Source organism: Macadamia integrifolia, chromosome 5 (assembly GCF_013358625.1).
Source record: "Macadamia integrifolia cultivar HAES 741 chromosome 5, SCU_Mint_v3, whole genome shotgun sequence".
NCBI classification, from domain to species: Eukaryota; Viridiplantae; Streptophyta; class Magnoliopsida; order Proteales; family Proteaceae; genus Macadamia; species Macadamia integrifolia.
In genome coordinates this window covers 14,587,562-14,607,415 of record NC_056561.1, presented here as the reverse complement: position 1 = coordinate 14,607,415, position 19,854 = coordinate 14,587,562, and the positions used below count along the sequence as shown (strand labels likewise).

The following is a 19,854-nucleotide window of genomic DNA, read 5'->3' as shown; positions in this document are numbered from 1 at the left end:
GCCCTCCTCCATTCGTTATATAGGCTAACCATTACAAGTGACCTACTAGGAATAGGAAACCCAAAAATGGAAACTAAGCTAACTTACCAAGGTCTGCAAAGACCAAATCAAAATACCCCTAGGAAAGAGAATCGTGACTTGTGCAGAACTGCAAGCGACAATTCATCTTTGGCTAAGGAATTGACTTCTAATAGAACATGTTCCAAATCATTAAATGATCGATTTTTTTTTAATAGGGATACTAAATAAAGTTTTTATTTCATTATGAAGTTATTGAGACTGAAACTTTGAATGACCCCTCAAAATGTACAACCGAGTAAGATGAGAATGATCATCCATAGTCACAAAATACATAAACCAATGCCTTCTTCTAACATGACAAGGACCGCAAATGTCTAAATAGACTAAAGAAATGAAGAACTACGAGACACCAAACAAGAAAAGAAGCATGGTGATTCTATCTCAACTCGTAGGCTTCACACTCTAAAGTTAGATATGGATTGAAATGAAGAAACAGAACTTTTAACCTAGATATTGACAAATGACCTAACCAACAATACCTTTTGATGTTCCCAGGTTGACACTGAGAGGGGGTGAATCAGTGGTTCCAAAAATTTATTTAATTGCAACCCAACAAAAACTTCTAATTTCCAAGTTCTAGATCGGCCGAGGCAATCCCGTAATTACCAATCACGGAAACTACGACACGTCCACCTCACACCACAATGTGGCTGGGTCTACGAAACAGTGTCCCACCACTCTGCACAACACGCACTTCAAATATATGTAGAAAAATAAATGCGAGACACTAACACCAGATATACGTGGTTCCTCTAGAGTGCCTACTCCACGAAGGAATACCCATATAGGGTTTTGTATTTCCCCAATACTCAACTTTTCAACTGTTACAACGGTTCAAGAATTTATCCCCGCTTCAATCTGAGATGCAACTCAGACAAGGGCAATAACCCCGCACCCTAGACAAGCCCCAACTTGCTGGGTTCACAATTTTAAATCAATAAAATAAAATCCCAACCCAGTACACCATTGTTCTAGAGTTTCTCAACAATAAACACTCTAGAATACAAAAATAGGGATTTCAGATACGGTTACCTCAGCCTGTGTAAGCCCTGTTGATGATTGCTTGCTTGATGTATAGAAGAACACGCCCAAACTACTGATGCGATGATCTCCACCAACCAATTAAATTGAGAATACTTGCAATACGAACTTCCAACAATATGCAACAGTAAACAATGCACCTTCTCTTCTTCAAATCAGTAAAGAGAAACCAAGGAGAAACCCATACAAATGTTGTAGCAACAGAAACAATCTCTTCATCTCCCTTGATTTATTTTAACAATTGAAGAATAAGAGAACTCCCCTTCTTTCTCTGTAATTTTCAGCTGCACCTCCGAAGTTCTACACGGTTCTGCTCCAAGAGTGTATTTATTCATCTGATTGAAAACCTTTCCATGTTTCACAAGAGTTCAATGGTGATCGGCAACAAAGAGTTCATTAAGCCACGCAAGTAAGTAAAGAGTCCATTGCAGACTTCAACACTGTCTTCCTTTTCTTCTTTTATTATTTTTTATACAATCCTTCTCAACCTCTCTAATCATACGCCGGTAGTTGCTGCCACACATGAAACAACTTCCACAAGATCTGAAATTCTGTTGGCTGATTTGTTCTCTGAACGGAGATCTTTGTTGACTCCAGAATCCATGTAGAAGTGAGCTGCTGATGTAGCGCTTGGACTGTAAGACAACAAAACCTTGTTTATCTCAGCTTATGAAGCATGCAATCTGAACCCATATCCTTGTTGGGGTTAACCACGACATCTGGTTGAACGGGACTGCATAAAACTCTTGCTATGGTCTCTATTATCGCATGTGATGATTGCAATCCTGCTATAAAAGTGCTGCTGTTCACATATGAGACATTTAGAATTCTAATAGGACTTTACGTGTTTTTCTTTGGATTAGCAATAGCTTAATTTATGCCATATCATCATACTGAAATTTACCAACCGGGCCCAACTCCAATTGCTTAATTGGTTCATCATCATATGGTGCTATTGTGCTTTGCTGATTTTTATGGGTTGTTGTACTATATCAAAACCAAGAGGTTGTTGACATGTGTCCATGCGCTCCTTGTTGTACTATAACTCTTGCTGTATATTTGTCCTTTTTAATCAAAGATGTTACACATTCAAGCTTGCTGGCTCTATTACACATAATTCAGAGCTTACCACATCAAGCTACCTTTCTTAACCAATGAGATGCCAAATTAGATGACTAGGACTGATATAGTCTAATTAGTTCAACATTGAACCCAAATATTGAACCCATAATTCAGAGCTTACCACATCAAACTACCTTTCTTATCCAATGAGATGCCGAATTAGATGTCTAGGACCGATATAGTCTAATTAGTTCAACATTGAACCCAATACCAAACCAGAACCACCACACTGTTGCCAACAATGACAACCCTTGGACCCAATTTCCCAACACCTTTGGAAAGGAGTCACACCACCGACATTGTTAGCATCAACAAAAGAAGTGGGGGCAGCACAATAGAGATACTATAGTCCATCTTTTTCATGCCTCCCACCAATTATCTTCCTCGTCTGAAGATCCTGAAAGACATAGCATGAGGAAAAAAATGTTACTGAACAATTCAGTGACTTAGTTAACTAACTAACTGAAGGAGGACTCCAGGGAAATTGTGGAACATGCAAAACACAGGAAATATTGATGAGGGAGGTTGGCAATACTGTACCATGACCAGAAATAGGTATAGAAGTGCTATTAGCAAGGATGACAAATGTAAGATGGGTATTAGTGGAGAATGAATTATACAAGGAAGTTTTACTTAGTCATATGAGCAGAAGCCCCAGAATATAAAGTCCAGGGAGTAGAAGTGGTGGTAAAGGGAGTAGGAGTACCTACATGGGCTAAGGTAGCACCGGATGTAGAAGCCTTGATAGATGTATTAGTGGATGTCTCAAGGCTCTGTAAATGTCGCAATAACTGATTAATGTCATCATGTAACAAGAAATTGGGAGATGAACCACCCGATGAGGATCCTTGTTTGGTATCACTAGAGGACACTGTATCAGTAACACTATCTAACACTGCATGATTGGCCAACTGGTGTGCCCACTCTGGCTTGCCATGCTTGGCCCAACAAGTCTCAACAATGTGATTAGACTTGCCACAATGAGAAGACTACCGAGAAGTGTGATCTGTCTGCTGTCCACCAACACTACGACCATCAGAACAACAACCACCAGACATACGGCCTTTGCGACGGCCACGCCTAGCAGTAAACTCAGAATTTTCTCTAGAGGAGGAATCGGTCTTGGCAGGAGAGACACTATGTTGAATGCAAGAATAAGTATCACTGTGTAGGAACAGTGTCTCCAGCAAGAAAATGACCCTTCAAAGCCTTCAAGTAAGAGATCAAACCAGTTAAGAACTTGGGAACAAAAAACTCATGCCGCTGAGCCTTAAGTTTTTCAATATCAGTGATAAGGGGCTGGAAAACATTTAACTCTTTAACTATGCCTTTAAAAGCACTATAATAATCCTGTGCATACTTGTCAGAGTGCCAAAGCTGAAACTTCTCATAAAGATCATAATTGCGAGTCATTTTTTTCTCTTGAGAATATGTCTCCTTCAAGTCCCAAACACCCTTAGCAGTGGTGTGGAACAAAACATTAGCAGCAATGTCTGGCTCCATACTGTTCCACAACCAGATGAGGATGATAGTATTATTTTTCATCCACTCACTATGTCCTTTATCATTTGAAGCAGGAGGAACAGTAGTAATGTACATGAGTTTGTCTTTGGCCATAATGTAAACTTTCACAGCCTGAGCCCATGGTTAATAAATAGAGCTCCCTTTGAATTTGATAGAAATTATTTTGGACATTCCCCACATTGTCCGTGGTAGAGGTAGTTGTCTTGGTCTCAGTCATAATGAGAAGAGACAACTTTGAGCAGCAACACTTATCTCATGTACAGCAGCCAATATGAGAGCTAGCAGCATGTGAAACAAAATTGATCTGCCTTGTGGTGTTTGAAAGCACAAAAAATGACTTTGTGAGCAATAGGGCTAGTGGGATCAGCAAAAAGTGACCGAAATAGATCAGATATAGGGTTGGAATCAATGACCAGCAGTAGGGCCGTCTTCACGAAATGAAAGGCACAAGCAATCCATACGTGAAAAAATCGATATAACCAAAATGTTCTCCCCTGGTCTGTAGATCCATAGATCTTGGAGATCTAATACAAAATAGCAGCAATCACGCACTAAATACCCCAAAACTCCGAGGAATCAGCCACCAGGATACAAATTAATTTTGCAGGGATGGGGGAAATCGACTCTTGCTCTACAGACTTCAGATCAGCAACCATAAATCACTATGTTGGTTAAAAAGGAACACTTCATTGATGAGAGAAGGAGTGATTGAATCATAGAAGATGCAACAATAGGTGGCTGCTCACCACAAGGTTTGAGGAAAAGAAGAGATCAGCAGATGAGGGATGGAGAAACCTAAATTTGATTGTAGAAGCTCTGATACCCTGATAGAACATCAGGATCCTGCAACCATATCAAGACAGAGAAGGATAGAAGAGAAGAAAAGAGAAGAGAAGAAAACTGTAAAAGAAGAGAAAGAGAAGCAGCAGCAGCCAAAGTTGTGGATGGCTGCCTGCGGCTAGAATGAAATAGCTAGCCGTCCCCTCCCACTCTATTTAGAACATCTCAACCATAAAAATAATATGGGGACTAAAATATCCTTTTGCTCTGCGTGCCAAACCCTATAAATAAATAGAAGATCAATAAGACCAAGACACCCTTAGAAACTCAACATGTCGGAAAGAGTCCAATTTTTGGATGAGTGATCCTAACAGGATGCCTGGTGAGATCTCTATCAGACTCAATATATTTGTGAAGGTCTATAGAAGAACTGCCTGTGAAATTTAGTTGTGGGTGGGAGGGAGAGGATCTGATTCTGATCTTAATGATGTTTAAGTATAAATCTTGAAGTCTGTTTTCAGGTAGGCAAGCCTAACAGATCGTTAGCAAAAAACCAGTGAACCCATTGTGTGAACTTATGTAAAAGAACTTCCCAGAGAAGTTCTAGTAGGGGGATGATTGTGATTATTAAATTTGAATGACACTTCAATATGATGAGGAATTGGTTAAATTATTTTATGAGGAGGGGAATGTTGTTCAGATTAAGAATATCCATACTTTGATGAAGTGGCAAACGTGGAGGATTCTCTCCAATTGTTAGTTCATGAGGCTGCTTACTGATCTTACGAGGACAGTAAGATGCTGAGGTCATTGTAGGTTGTTTTTTTAGACGGGCTGCTGAAATTCCATGTTGGCAAGCTACAAGCCTCCAAGTGCAGGAGAGGTTTCAGATCATATTGCTGAAACAGTTTCTACAGTGTTTGGGTTTGAAGTGCTGGCTGTGTTGTTTAATCTGCAGTTTGTTGAATTAACTCTTCGTTTGGGTGGAGTGATGCAAGCCCCATTGATTTGACTTTTGACCTTTTTCTTTGGAAGATTGAAGGAAACATAGATTAAAAAAACTGAATGCCAAGCCTCTAAGATCTAATTCCATTGTTAATTTGAACATCTGTGTGTTAGATATTGGGGCACAAGTATGATCGAGTGTTAATTACCTTGAAACCGCAGATCCAAGTTGCATTATAGTCGATTTTTTAGATTGTCATTCAGTCAAATTGGCATGTTACCAAATGCAATCAACCAAATTTTTAGAGTAAGAATTTTATGTGAACACGTTGATGGGATCAAATAGTGGATCCTCTTCTGCTTTCAGTGTTGCAGTATGTTTATATATATCAGTTTTTTCCACTGCGGCATATATATGTTTCAGTTATCTGATAAGTTTTATTAGTGACCCATATTAATGTGTGTCAGGGTTGTTTAGCGTTAGTGAGATTCTGTTAACTCAAAATTTCCTTTGCAACTGTGCCTATAGGTATCCTAAATTGACTGAGAATTCAATTGAAAATCTTTGTCCTTTTTGTCGGGGAAACTGCAACTGCAAGGCATGTCTACGTGCAGATAAAAGACTCATGGTTGGGTTTTTTTCAGTTTTCAGTTTTTATTTTTATGGTTTATTCATTTGGCTTACATTCTCATGAATGACATTCCAATATCTGATTCACTTGTAGGAGCTGAGGAACTCAAAAATTGAGTTAACTGAAGATGAAAAAGTTAAGCACTCTAAGTATCTGTTATGTTTACTACTTCCATTTCTGAAACGGTTTGTTCAAGAACAAACAAAAGAAAAGGAGATTGAGGCAAGGATTCAAGGTATAATGTACATTACATCTGCCATTGTTGTTGTTTGGTTGGTTTTTGAATTTTCTATGGATGGAACTCCTTTATCCAATGTCATCATTATGTTAATTAAAGTTGTATTTTTTTATGTTCTCTGATTGACCTCGTATCCATTGGGGAGCAATTTTTGATACTGGACTTCAAATAATAGTATGCCTATGATAGATAGAACAAATGAACGAGGTGACTAGCCTCAGGTATTTACTATTTAGAGAAATTTACATCCAGAAGATTAACTCATAGATCAGTAGATGGGCTTGTTCGACCAGTTAAGGATGTTCATGCATGGCATATGAACACCTGATAAAGGGCTGAACTTTGGGTGGTTTGAGCATCAGTTAAGAGTAAGATATCAAATCATGGTGATTGTCCAATTAGTGTAAAAATTTGCATAGTGCATTGAACTAAGATGATGAGTAATAGTATTTCCTTGCAAAGAACAAATTTTGTGCTAATTGGATGTGAGCTCTGGACAGGTTTACTGCTGACGGAGATAGAAACGCAGAAGGCAGTTTGTAGAAAGAATGAGCGTATGTACTGGTAAGGTCTTTTCCTAGGTAAGTTTTTATTTTATTGTTATGATTTGCTAAACTTGAAGACCTGATGTGACCAAGTTTGTTTTTGGCAGCGACAACTGCAAAACTTCTATTGTTGACTTCCACCGAAGCTGTGCTAATTGTTCGTATGATCTCTGCCTTAGTTGTTGCTGTGAGATTCGTGATGGCCGCCTGAAGGGTGGTGACGAAGAAGTAACAGTGCAATTTTGTGACAGAGGGACTGCGTACTTGCATGGGGAACTTGAACTTCCTTCAAGACCAAAACGGTCTTCAAGGATGAACCAAGAAGGTCGTATTAAACCATCATCAGCAGACCATGAAGATCTTATCATACCGACACCAGTGGACAATAACGATCTTACAAAACCTACTTCAGTGGACCATGGAGACCTTAGCAAATCAACATCAGTGTGGAAGGCAAATGAAAATGGTAGTATCCCTTGTCCCCCAAAGGAAATGGGCGGTTGTGGTTGTGGCCTGCTGGAGCTGAAGTGTATCTTCGACCAAAATTGGCTTTCAGAACTGGAAAAAAGAGCAGAAGAAATAGCAGAGAGATACAATCTTGCATATGTGCGTGGAACGTCTACACAGCATTGCTCCTGCTTTGACATGCCGATTGACTCTGCTAACAAGAATGTACGGAAAGCTGCATCTCGAAAAGATTCCAGTGACAACTATTTATACTGTCCAACTGCTGAAGATGTCCAACATGGGGCTCTGGAGCACTTCCAGCAGCATTGGATGAAGGGTGAACCCATGATTGTACGTGATGTGCTTGAACTTACGACTGGCTTGAGCTGGGAGCCTATGGTTATGTGGCGCGCGTTTCGTGAGATTACAAGTGAGAAAAATCGTTCTGCGCATCTGGCAGTGACAGCCATGGACTGTCTGGATTGGTGTGAGGTTGGTTCAATTACCTAACCTCTTTTTATGGTACATCTTAAGAGGAATTCCTATTTATGCTGTTATGAAGATTTTGGATTCTAGCATATCTTCTATATCCAACTATTTCTGAGCCATTTTTGTAGCCATCTGATACACTTCAGGTATCTATCAGTGGCTTCTTCATTGGCATTTATCACCCAGAATTGATCTCTTAATCTGCAACTTTACTTCATTCAGTTGACTGCAACATCATTCTGCACTCACTCGACACTCTCTAACATTACAAAAGAGAGCCCAGAAGAAATCTTAGGTCACATTAGCCCCCGAAACATGGTCATCTCTGATCTCGGTTGCCAACCTATGCTTCTAATGAGTAATTCAAAAGAAGAATGATGTCCACTGCCTAAGGCTCTGTACTGTAACGTTTCTGTTTTGAAAACTTGATTTTGGGTCTGGCACACTTTTTTCTATTTCTGTGTTTTTGGAGTGATTCTACGTCTTAAATACTGTATGGTGTCACCCTGAAAAAAAAGTTTTTGTAACCTGAAAAAAACAGAAACCTGTATGGTTCGCACTTAACAGAATCATTTCTGTTAAAAACTAATATTTACATAAAATGCCATCTACACCATGAGTGTCAAAGCTGTGGAAGTCCAATATAGAGAGGAAACGAGGTGGGGGGGAGGGGAGATCAGAATAAAATGAGATGAATTGAAAAGGCATAAGCAGAGAAAAATTCATTTGTTACGTAAATCAGCAATAGGGTTTTTTGGCATGTATAACACAGTGAGAGCCAAGTTTAGAAAATACAACAAATACTACACCAGCTACATGATAAAAGGGCAAGTAACATTAAACCAAAACGCATGCAGTGAGTCGAAAGAAGAAAACCCAACATCCCAGAGGACAATAATGAAATACAAAGGTGAAGATTGGAACTAAGTACCTTCAAATCGTGTCCATGTAAGTTAGAAACAGACATGGCTTCTACCCAAAAAACAAAAAAGAAAAGGAACAGACATAGCTTCAACATCGAAATGATCAATATCCTTCTTCCTTCTTCCTTACCTGGGAGCATGAATTCCAGGCCTAGAACAACTCCCCAGTCAAAAACCGTGGGAGGAATCAGGAAAGGCAGCCCAACTACAGTTGAGCAGGGAATGTGGACCACCTGTGTGGTTTCAGGGTTCATAGTAAAGATTGCTTCCTGGAAATTTCCCAGAAAGGAGTCCATGATCAAAGCACTAGTCACCATTATAACACCAATTACACTGAAGTTGGGAGAAGTATGAGCATCTGCTAAGGTAAAGATGATGAGACCCACTACAAGAAGCAAAGCAGAAACATATTTCCAATGCCGAGTACTTCCGTCTCAGACCTGGAAGGAATGCTCCCACAGCAAAAAAAGAAGAAAAAAAGAAAAAAGGAAAAACCCCCAAGAATCAAATTTTTTTCGCTAAAAGATTCGTATTATATTAAAGATGAAAAAATATGATACAATAGAGGAAAAGATCAACAAATAAAAAGGAATGGAACCTTACGCGATAGACCCACCTTCGGCATTGCCATCACCAGAAAATCACATAAAGGAACCAAACCTCAGGAGACAGAGTGAATCTGAAACGGGGATGATTATTTGCGTCCATTTCCAGCTCCATAGACATCTAAGGGGACCACAGTGACACTGGATTGGTCGCATCATATTTTGCAGCCATTTTAGCCAAGAAATCAGCAACTAAATTGACCTCACAATGGCAGTAAGTAATCTTCCAATCAATGGAGCTTAAGTAAGGCCAGAGATTTCTCCATCTTTGATATACAGACCAAGGAGCAAAACCTCTGGAAAGAAGGGTGATTACCGCCACGTAGTCGCATTCTATCCAAAGCTTCTGCACCTTGATGATTCTAGCATATTCCAAAGTAAAAATCACTGCCTGAATTTCTGCTTCAAAGTTGGAAGTTATTCCTATGATTTCTCTGAAGTTCAGAATAACTTGAGCATTTTCATCCCCAAAAACACCTCCTGCGCCATCCTTCCCTGTGTTTCCTAAGGAGCAGCCGTCAGTATTTAATTTTGTCCATCCTGAAAAGGGAGGACACCAATAAATTTCCTTATGCTCTCTTTTCTTACCTTGATGGATGGGAATTCCAATCTTTCTAGCACACAGCAGATCAGCAATAGTGGATGTGTATTCGGTGTGCACTCAAGAGATATAGTTAAAATCACCCTTTATCATTTGGAAGCAATGGTTGAAAGGTTTCGGACACTTATCATGATGCCTGGAATTTCTTTCCAACCACAAGTGATAAGGACTAGGATAGCACCAGAGTTCCATAGTCTTCTAAAAGAAATGGATCGAGCTTTCTCTTTCCACCATTTTAGCATATCTTCCATGTTGGAGAAAGAGGGCTAGGTTGTATTAAATAATGAGAAAAATAGGCTCCATATCTGAGAAGAGAAGTGCAATTTAAGAATAGGTGCACCAAGGTTTCTTCAGCCATTCCATAGAGTTAGCATTTTGAAGACATATGAACACCCCGTTTTCTCATTGCTTCATCAGTTGGAAGGCTTTTATGAAAGAGCCTCCAACCAAAAGTAGCATGTCGTGGCTGAATGGGGAATTTCCATACAATAGAGAACCAAGGGACGGAAGGATGCTTCGTCCTGATGCAGTCCCTTGCAGAATGGGTCGAAAAAATACTCGAGTGAGTAGGAGTCCAATGACAAACATCCTCGAGGTTAGATATCACTATCTGAGAGGCTTTCGCAAAAGCGTCCTTTAGAAAAGACGATCTAGTTGTGGAAATAACCCGTTTGTTTGTTTCAATGAATTTTGCAACTTTAGTGTGTGCCCCCTTGAAAACATTTGAATCCAATCCTGAAACCCTCTGCGAGAGAAGTCTCATCCACACATCTATCTTGCCAGAAGTTTATCTTTCACCCATTTCCAACAGTCCATCGTTCAAGACTTGAAATGATGTTCCATACTTTTTTCAAACATGGAAAAATTGAGGAAGAAAGATAGCTGGACTTGAGCGAGCCATCTGCATTCATAAATCTAGCTCTAAAAAAACAGCTCATATTGTATCCTTGTGTCTGATTTGCCAAGCTAGTTCGCACAAGCAGGAAGAGTTAACGTCTCGCAGCTTTCTTATGCCAAGGCCTCCTTTTTTTGGCTTGCAAGCATTCTCCCACTTGACTACAACTTTCTTTTGTTTGCCAACATCACCAGACTAGATGAAATTCCGCATCCACCGCTCTACTGTTTTAATGGTAGATTTAGGCCACCAATAAACAACAAAATTGTGAATGGGAATTCTTGAGATTATTGATCTAACCAACTCAACTCTTCCCGCCAAGGACAGAAGCTTCCCTTTCCATCCCGCAAGCTTTGCTTTTTATTTTATCCTTCATTGGAAGAAGACGGCTGTTGGAGACCCTTCCTTTGAATATCTCAACTTCCAAATATTTAGTGGGAAGTTTAGAAATAGGGATGCCCAATGTCTCTGATATGAAATGCTTCCTATGAGGAGCCACATTCCCAAAGAAAAGCTTGTTCTTCTCAAGGTTAATATGCTGACCAGAAAATTCCTGATACCTAAGAAGAAAGTTTTGAAGATTCCTAACATAGGAAGCTGAGGCATTCATGAACACAAAGTTGTCGTCAACAAATAATAAGTGAGATGGGATAGTTGTGCCTTTTGGCCCTGGAAGAGGTTTCAAATTACCCTTCTCAGATAAGAATTTCAGACCTCTACATAAAACTTCTTCGGCTAGGACAAAAAGAATAGGGGAAATTGGGTCTCCTTGGTGTAGACCACTAGCAACTCCAAAATACCCCATAGGACCACCATTCACCAGGATTGAGATTCTAGAGGAAGATAGAATTTCATGAATCCATGAAATCCAAGTATGAGAGAAGCCAAATTTCTTTAGGGTGGCATAAAGAAAACCCCAAGAGAGAGTGTCAAAGGCCTTCTGGACGTCTAATTTAATTCCCATACCCCCTCCCCTCATTGAAGAGTGCATTAGATTTGCAAGTTCAGAGGCAAGGCTAAGAAATTATTTTACCCCTCTGGAAGGCTCCTTGCTCCTCAGAGATAAGACGGGGAAGAAAACAAGACAATCTTGAAGATAAAGTTTTGGAAATGACTTTTGTAAAAAAGTTACCCAAAGGAAGCAGTTGTTTTGAGAGAAGTAGCACCTGAAGCTTTGGGAATTAGAGTGACGAAGCAGTTGTTAACCCCCAAGGAATTTTTTCCACCCTGAAGAAATGAATAATAGCTCTACAAAAATCATGCTCAACAATATCCCAAACTCGTATGAAAAAAAATACTTGAGAACCCATCTGGGCTAGGAGAGCTATCTGGATCCGATTCCCAAACTACGGTTTTGATTTCCTCCTTAGAAGGAATAGCATCAAGGGCCACATTATCATTGTCTCGTAACTCCAGAGGAATGCAATCAAGAAGATCCATGTGCGGGGTCGCATGGGCCACTCCATGGAAGGGTTCATGAAAATCAGAGACATAAGATGCTAAAGCCAACCCATGTTCCATCACCTTTCTTCAAAGAGCAAATCAGTTTACGCGACCTTTTCATTTTCACGGAGAGGTTGAAAAACTTGGAATTCCGATCTCCATCTTTCATCCATTTCTGCTTGGCTTTACCAGACCATAGCTGGGCGTGCATTTGAGAGGCCTTAAGGAAGGCGGTTTTAGCATCAACCCCTTTGGCAAATAACTCTTCAGACATACCTGAAGCTTCTATTTCTTTTTGGATGGCCTTTAAATCTTTGGAAGATTTAACCTCAATATCAAGATTTGGAAAGGTATGCTTAGCCCATGGCTTCAAGAATAATTTAACTTGTTTCAGCTTCTGACAAAGAGTGAGAATAGGATTACCATAAGATCTTGTACCCCATGCCTCTTTAATAATAGAAGAAAAACTATCATCCTCCATCCAGAAGCTGTGGAATCTGAAAGGGATGTTTGATGGCTTAGGTACAACATTAGAAGTCACCAGGAGAGGGGCATGATCTGACACAATACATTAAAGAACTCTTTGTGATATGTTCTTGAAGAAGTCAAGCCATTTCTCATTATAGAAACTGCGATCAAGCACCGCAGCCACATGACCCCTTCTACGGTTATTTGACTAGGTAAATTTCCTCCCTGAGAGGGGACAGAAATAAGCGCCAAGAATGGACCGTCACTTGGAATTTTGCAACAGAAGCTAGATTGAATCGACCAGCCCCCTTTTCTCATGAGAGAATAATGTGGCGTTAAAATCCCCTATGACAGACCATGGGATTGTCGTCAACCCTACAAGACTCAAATTAATCCACAAATCTTTTCTCAGGGCTTTGAAGCTGCTGGCATGGACGAAGGATAAACCAACCTTGACAACAACCTAGTCAACTACTATTGATATTTGCTGGTCTGACATAGAGATCACAGAGGGATGAGTTATTCCTTGCTTCCAAAAAATCCATAGGTTTGGGACTTTGTCCAACCGATGGTTGTGAATGAAATCAGCAGAAAATCCCATCTTATTAACCATAAGGAAGGGGTACTTACAGTGGTGAACCATTGGTTCAGCAACACATACAAAGTCGGGAGAATGATCCCGCAAATCTTCAAGGCCCTTAAACCAGCGGCCTTTCTCACTCCTCTAATATTCCAAAAAAGAACTTTCGTGAGGAATGGGGCTAATGTCGAGCTTTGTCAGACTTGTTGGTCTGACCCGCCTTTCTTTTGTTCTTCTTCCCTCTATTATGGGAGCAATCAGTCCCTTTTTCACGAGCAGCAATTGCTCTGTCAACGGCTGTGACCTCCTGAAAATTCAGAGCTACTAGACCATTTACCAAGTCTGTATCTAGGAAGCATGAAATCTGAGAGTCGCCTTCACTGTGAAGAGATTGAAAGACGCAACCCCCTCGTGAATGTTGTACACCACCACCGCCCCTGTCTTTGCCAGCAACTTCTCTCCTCGGACGGTCAGGCCTCATGAGGGAAATCGATTCAACCTGGGTGATCTGGACTTCCTCCTCAAAATCAGATGGGTCGGAGCTTTCTGGGTCTGTATCCGACCCAGTCCAACTGTCAGGACCGACCACTTCACCTTCCTCCATAATAGGAAGGTTGTTATTCGGAGATAACTCCTTATCTTGAGCAACTAGAGTTTCCAAATCAGCAGAATTCTAATTTAAATTTGAATTGGACGGCAAGGAGTCCAAAACAACCTGTATATTGCCTTCCATGCTTGAATGCCCTTGATTGGATTGTAATGAGACATTTAAGGAGGAGAATCAGAAATGGCATTGACTGCCACGTTTGGGACTCCTTCACCCACTCTCTTCTCTTGTGAGTTAACTCGCCCTGAGTCGACTCCGTCACCAACAAAGGCCGCCTCAGGTATACCGGAGTTGTCCATGGCAGCTTGCCTTTCATCATTATGTTTCTTTGACATGCAATCTCCAATGCTATGCCCCAACCTTTTGCAGTCACCGCAACGAGCTATTCCATCCTCGTACAACACCTTTTGCCTGAAACCAAAGATGTTGGTTGTGCCAGGCTCCACCGTCTCCACTTGTACCTCTTCAATACTTGATGCCGTTTTCAGTAGCATCCACATTTACAAGGACTCTTGCAAAATAACCCATCAGTCCTTGCTTAGTATGGTGATCCAAGGAAACAGGAGGCCTGACCGCTTTCGCAATTGAGAGGAGGGCATTCTCATGCCAATATTCCTGGGTGAGATCCAGGGAAGCGGATCTAAACAAGCTTGGTCCAAACATGCTTCTCATGATTGTTGAAATTCGGCTTCCAGTGTTGGAAACGGATTAAATGCTCACCTTCCATCAAGCTCCTCTTCCATACAGCCGCCGTGTCTCCTTCGCATTTGAATTGAAAGATCACGTATCCTTTGCCAAAAGGATGCATCACCACTCCCTGACTCAGATTCCATTTTTCTGCAGCCTCTTGTCACAGCCTCGCAGGGCATCCAAAGAAATCAATCGGAAGTTAACCCTTCCAATAAGAGCAAATCGAAAGTTCTGCCGCTTGGACTCATAGTCGCCTTGAGGAATCATGATTCTCCTAATATTTCCAGCTTGGATTGGTTTAGGGAGGGAATCAATCGCTGGCCAAGAAGCATTTCCAACTGCTTTGGCATAAGAACGATTAGGAACAGGATTAACGAGACCTCGATCGGGATCTTCACTTGCCCCCACCATCATTCTCCATTCTTCTATCTTCCTGTGCAGCCCACACACCTTCTCTCTCTCACCCTTGGCCCAACTCAAAGAATGAAGAAAGTTAGTGCTATCCTCAAACCCCAATAATCAAAGCAAAGAGAAGAATAGTAAAATCTCAATAACATTCCAACTAAACTAACCAATCAAACACTCTCTTCATTTCCTCCATGCTCCATTTTCTAGTATGTGTTACTAGAAAGAACGAAACAATAATAATAATCATATATTCTGGATAAAATCTTTCATCACAACCCTTCAAACCCAACTGCAGAGACGCGCCCTCATAAAAATCTCAAAATAATCTCAAAATAAAATCCCTTTTCTCTCATATTATCTAGTTCCAATGGCAAGATCACCCCTCTCCACCCTTATGAAAAGAAATACCAAAACCTTTGGAACTCTTTTGGTGAACTCTTCACAATCCCGTTAGACCCAGTTGCAGAATTAGTCTTATGAATATAAATCAGCTGAACAATACCTCAGGTTTTTGGATTTTTCAGTGATAAGGCCCTAATCTCAGAAATCCATCAAAAACCACCAAGCTGTAGAAACAAGTCTTGATGACTGTAAAAACATTGAACATGGTTTTCTTGTTTCCGCCATGGCTGGAAAACCTGAGCTTTGCTCTCACCTCAGCGACGGCGATGGTAGATCCTGAGACGATGAAGCTTGAAGCTTTGGTGACGGTTCAGAGCTTTCTTTCTCTTTAGCCGTTCCAAGAGACAGAAAGGGGAATAAGGTTTACGAGATGTCTCAAATACCCTATTGTTATGTTTTAAGTTCAATTTATTTATTTTCCCCTCTCACTTAAGTTCAATCAATCGATTCTGCGTTTTTGCTTAGAATCGATTCTCAAAATGAAAAGCTTGCTTTTCATGCTCCAAAATAGGGATTCCAAAACCTTAAAAGTGTCCGGTTCATTTCAAAAAAACAAGAAATTAAACCGGACTTACCATACAGTTTTTACCCCATTTCTGTTCTAAAAAAATGGAAAAACATCAGAATACATTTTTTTAGAATGTTATAGTACAGAGCCTAAATGTCTTTAGTCTTCTCAGGTCACTACCTGAACTCCACATTTATCCTATGATATTTGGCTTACCTTACACTAAATCATCAAAATCTCCAGCCAAGAATGTAATGCTAGCTAAAAGCCAGGGGGAGTAGTTCAGCCATTGTGAAGCAAAATTCAGGCTAAACCAGGTTGACCCGTTGGGCAATCTCATCCGAGACAAACCGGGTTCTGATTGGATTTTTGGGATCAGTAGGTATTTTAGGATTTAATTTACTTAGGAAATATTGAGTTATTTTATTTGGGAGGATATTTAATCTTTTATTTTGGGTAGTTGTTAGTCAAGTAGGTTGTTACCAATTTGAGTTTTATTTCGTTTCTAATTTATTAGATGGACTTGAGGAAGTAATTAGAAGTTGCTATTTCAGTTTTAGATTTTAATCAGGTAAGTTTTAATTTCAGTTTAGTATAAAGAGACATTTAACGCAATTTCTAAGATAGATTTTGAGAATGAATTAAATTGAATGTTTTGGTGCTTTTTTGGTACAAGACTCTTCCTCTTTGTGCGATATCTCTTCCTTCCTTGCAACTCTAAGTTCTCTCTTGGATTTCTTCCCTTTCCTTATTGGCCCTCCATCAAGTGGTATCAGAGCCGAAGGATCCTATCCTTCTCCACTCCAACAACCCCTCATTCTATTTCTATTTCTCTTGCTTTCTCATCTCTGCCAAGAGTTGGAAAAAAAATCCCTGTATCACATCCCCAACTCTCATAGCAGAGCTCCCCAATCCACCGCTTCTTCTGAAACCAAAATTCTCTTTCAATTTCAACAAGTCATACCCCCACCGCTCCTTTTCTTTTCCCTTTTCCTTTTATTGATCCCCCCTTGCCGCTAGGGTTCTACCTAGTGAAAAATAGTAGACAAAGAGAATAGAGTTAGTGAGGCAGAGTGGAAAAAAAGAGAGGGTAGTTTGCATACCTGTTCAAATTCCCCATAGCAGTCTACCCCCATGTGTCGAAGGCATCGCCAAGCTTTCCTTTTCCCTCACAATCGCTGCTTTTTCATTGTAGTTGAACTCTACCGAGTTTTCCACTCATCTCAGTCGCCATCTCCTTCGAAGTCGGCAGACCCTCTTCCTTCGTCACATGTCATTGTGTCGAGAGTCTCTCTTCCTTTGTCACGACCTCCCTTTCGATAACTTTGTTCATGTTTTTTTATCTCTGGAGTAAGCGTCTTCAAAGGTGAGCAACCCACGATTTTCCTCTCGTCAATTTTTATTCCAAAACTGCCCCTACCCTTCTCCTTTATTGTATTTTATCTCGTTTTATATCTATTTCCAAGTTTTCCCCTCCCTTCATCCGTTATATAACCTTTTGTTTCTATTTAAATTTCTGATATTACATTTCTACTAGTCACATCGAAATCTCAGCTAATTACCAATCTGCTGTCCTACTTTACGTTTTCATATAATTATTGTTTTGCCATTAAGCCTTACCTTAAGTGTTCTCTTGCCATAGTTGGCTTAAAGTACTTCCAACTACAAGTATGACCCTGGAATCTTTTGTGTTCAAATTTACTGTGCGATTGCCAAATGGTAAACTTGCTGATTTGTTGATTGATGAGAGACAACACGACAATTTCGTCTCACGATTTGTGAGATATGTTGTCAAAGACCAATCAGATTATTTTTGAGTCAGAGGATGATGTATTCGTTGAAATCTCTATTTCTCATTATTATGATGGTGCTTTTGGTGAAGTCTTTGACTCTCCTCAATGCATCATTAAATTGGATCGACGTTGATTGGAACAACGAGACAACATCTTTGATCGTGACAACAATATGTGCAGTCTCCAGGCTTACGACATGCGTAAAAAATTTAATCTTAATGGATTTGTTGAGTCAAAGAAAGGGACCCCTTGTACAATCAACCACATGCATCAATACCAGTGGAAGACCGTCCTATTGTGGAACAAATGATGACAACGGAAAGTGAGAAAATCGTGGATCAAGTGATAAAGGTCATCAATGCAGTACCAGTGGTTCACCATAATGAGTTCGTTCTTCCCCATGATTTTCGAAATTTGAATGCTCGTCCACAACTTCCACATCTTTGATTGTGTTTGTGATGCAGACAACGAGTAATTCACCTCCGCTCATGAGTTTTTATTGTTATCATTCTTTAAAACTGGTGGGCGTGTTTTTTCTCGACATCGGGGGAGTTGATGTAAAATTGAGGCTGATCCGGGTTGACCCTTCGGGGCAATCTCAATTGAGACGAATTGGGTCCGATTGGATTTTTGAGATTAGTAGGATATTTTAGGATTTACTTTATTTATGAAATATTGAGTTATTTTATTTTGGAAGATATGTAATCTTTTATTTTGGGTAGTTGTTAGTCAAGTAGGGAGTTACCACTTTGAGTTTTATTTCGTTGCTAATTTATTAGTTAGACTTGAGGAAGTAATTAGAAGGTGCTATATTTGTTTTAGATTTTAATTAGGCAAGTTTTAATTTTGTTTGGTATAAAGGGACATGTTACCCACTTTCTAAGGCAGATTTTGAGAATGAATTGAATTGAATGCTTTCGTGTCAGGTATGGTACAAAACTACCCATTTTGTGCGATATCTTCTCTTCCTCACCTGCTACTCAGAGTTCTCTCAGGGATTTCTTCCCTTCCCTTACCGGCTCTCCATCACATTGTAGATTTACCTTCCCTCACATCGACCTGAATACTTATAACAACTCTAGCGCCAGAAGCTCCAGCTGCAGATCAATCTGATAGCATATCTATACCTAGGAGCAGCACTGGCTAAGGATCCACACCTGTATCCTAGCCGAGCAGGGCTGGGCCCCTACCAGTAAAGGGAAAACGGAAGTCATTCAGTTTACTGAAAAAAGAAGTCTCTCTGAGAAGCTCAGTGGTCAAAAGCGCTTCTCAGAGAAGTCTGGTTTGAGCCCCAGGTCTGACAGCTCACTTATTTACTTAAAAAAAAAAGGAAATTTCCAACAATAAATTGGAACGATAGTCAGGCCCACTACGGTCAGATCACTTATCAGCTTTAAAGTCCCATTTTCGGATTTCCATATAAATGGAGAGTTGCCAAGTGATTGGTCATCAAGTTTGAGCTTGGCAAGACCTTTTGGCAGAGTGATCAATGTGTTAGCATCTGTCATGTTTATTGTACTGGAGATGATTTTCAGTTGGCAATCATTGAGTTGGAAATCAGTGAGAATTCCCTTAAAACAAGCTTCATAACCAGTCATAGTCATCACTCACTGGATTGAATAGCCACTGCGTTGCTGGTTTTGATGGTAATTTTCTGGATATCAATGAATCTATCTTGAAAGTGCCTTGCACTAGCCATCCCTCAAGTACAAGAGCGAGGCAGCTGGAATGCTCGTCTAATAAATAAATTGCCATCAATGGGCCCAAATGCTAACTGAACATTATGTCAACTGAATCTTTGGGAGTTCCTCATCTCATTTAAAACATAGAGAGAAAATGGCACCCAAAAGGTGGTTGATTGATTCTGTCCATTTACACATGAGACACACATGAGAAAGGTGGCACCGTCTGCTATGCCTCCTCTGCTACTTATCACACGTCATTATTTTCTTGTAAGTGATAATGCAACCCAATGCATTACATTTTAAGCGGAGTTGGATTTGCACAATCCCTTGTGAGGAAGAAGGTCTCTGTGGGAGCATCAGAGTCTTTCATTTCAATCATATTTTTGATGAATAACCAAGAGC

The 19,854-nt window shown here is 40.2% G+C and overlaps 1 protein-coding gene across 5 annotated transcripts in view; it reads left to right on the top strand.

Moving 5' to 3' along the window:
• The window catches only part of LOC122078741 (lysine-specific demethylase JMJ25-like), a 77,147-nt gene that overhangs the window by 16,102 nt on the left and 41,191 nt on the right, over window positions 1–19,854 (top strand). For all 5 annotated transcript variants that reach the window (XM_042644848.1, XM_042644847.1, XM_042644849.1 and 2 more), the window contains 4 exons: window positions 6,023–6,122; window positions 6,219–6,360; window positions 6,864–6,927; window positions 7,016–7,847. In XM_042644848.1, the coding sequence (XP_042500782.1) occupies window positions 6,023–6,122; window positions 6,219–6,360; window positions 6,864–6,927; window positions 7,016–7,847 (1,138 nt within the window). The remainder of the gene's footprint in view (window positions 1–6,022; window positions 6,123–6,218; window positions 6,361–6,863; window positions 6,928–7,015; window positions 7,848–19,854) is intronic.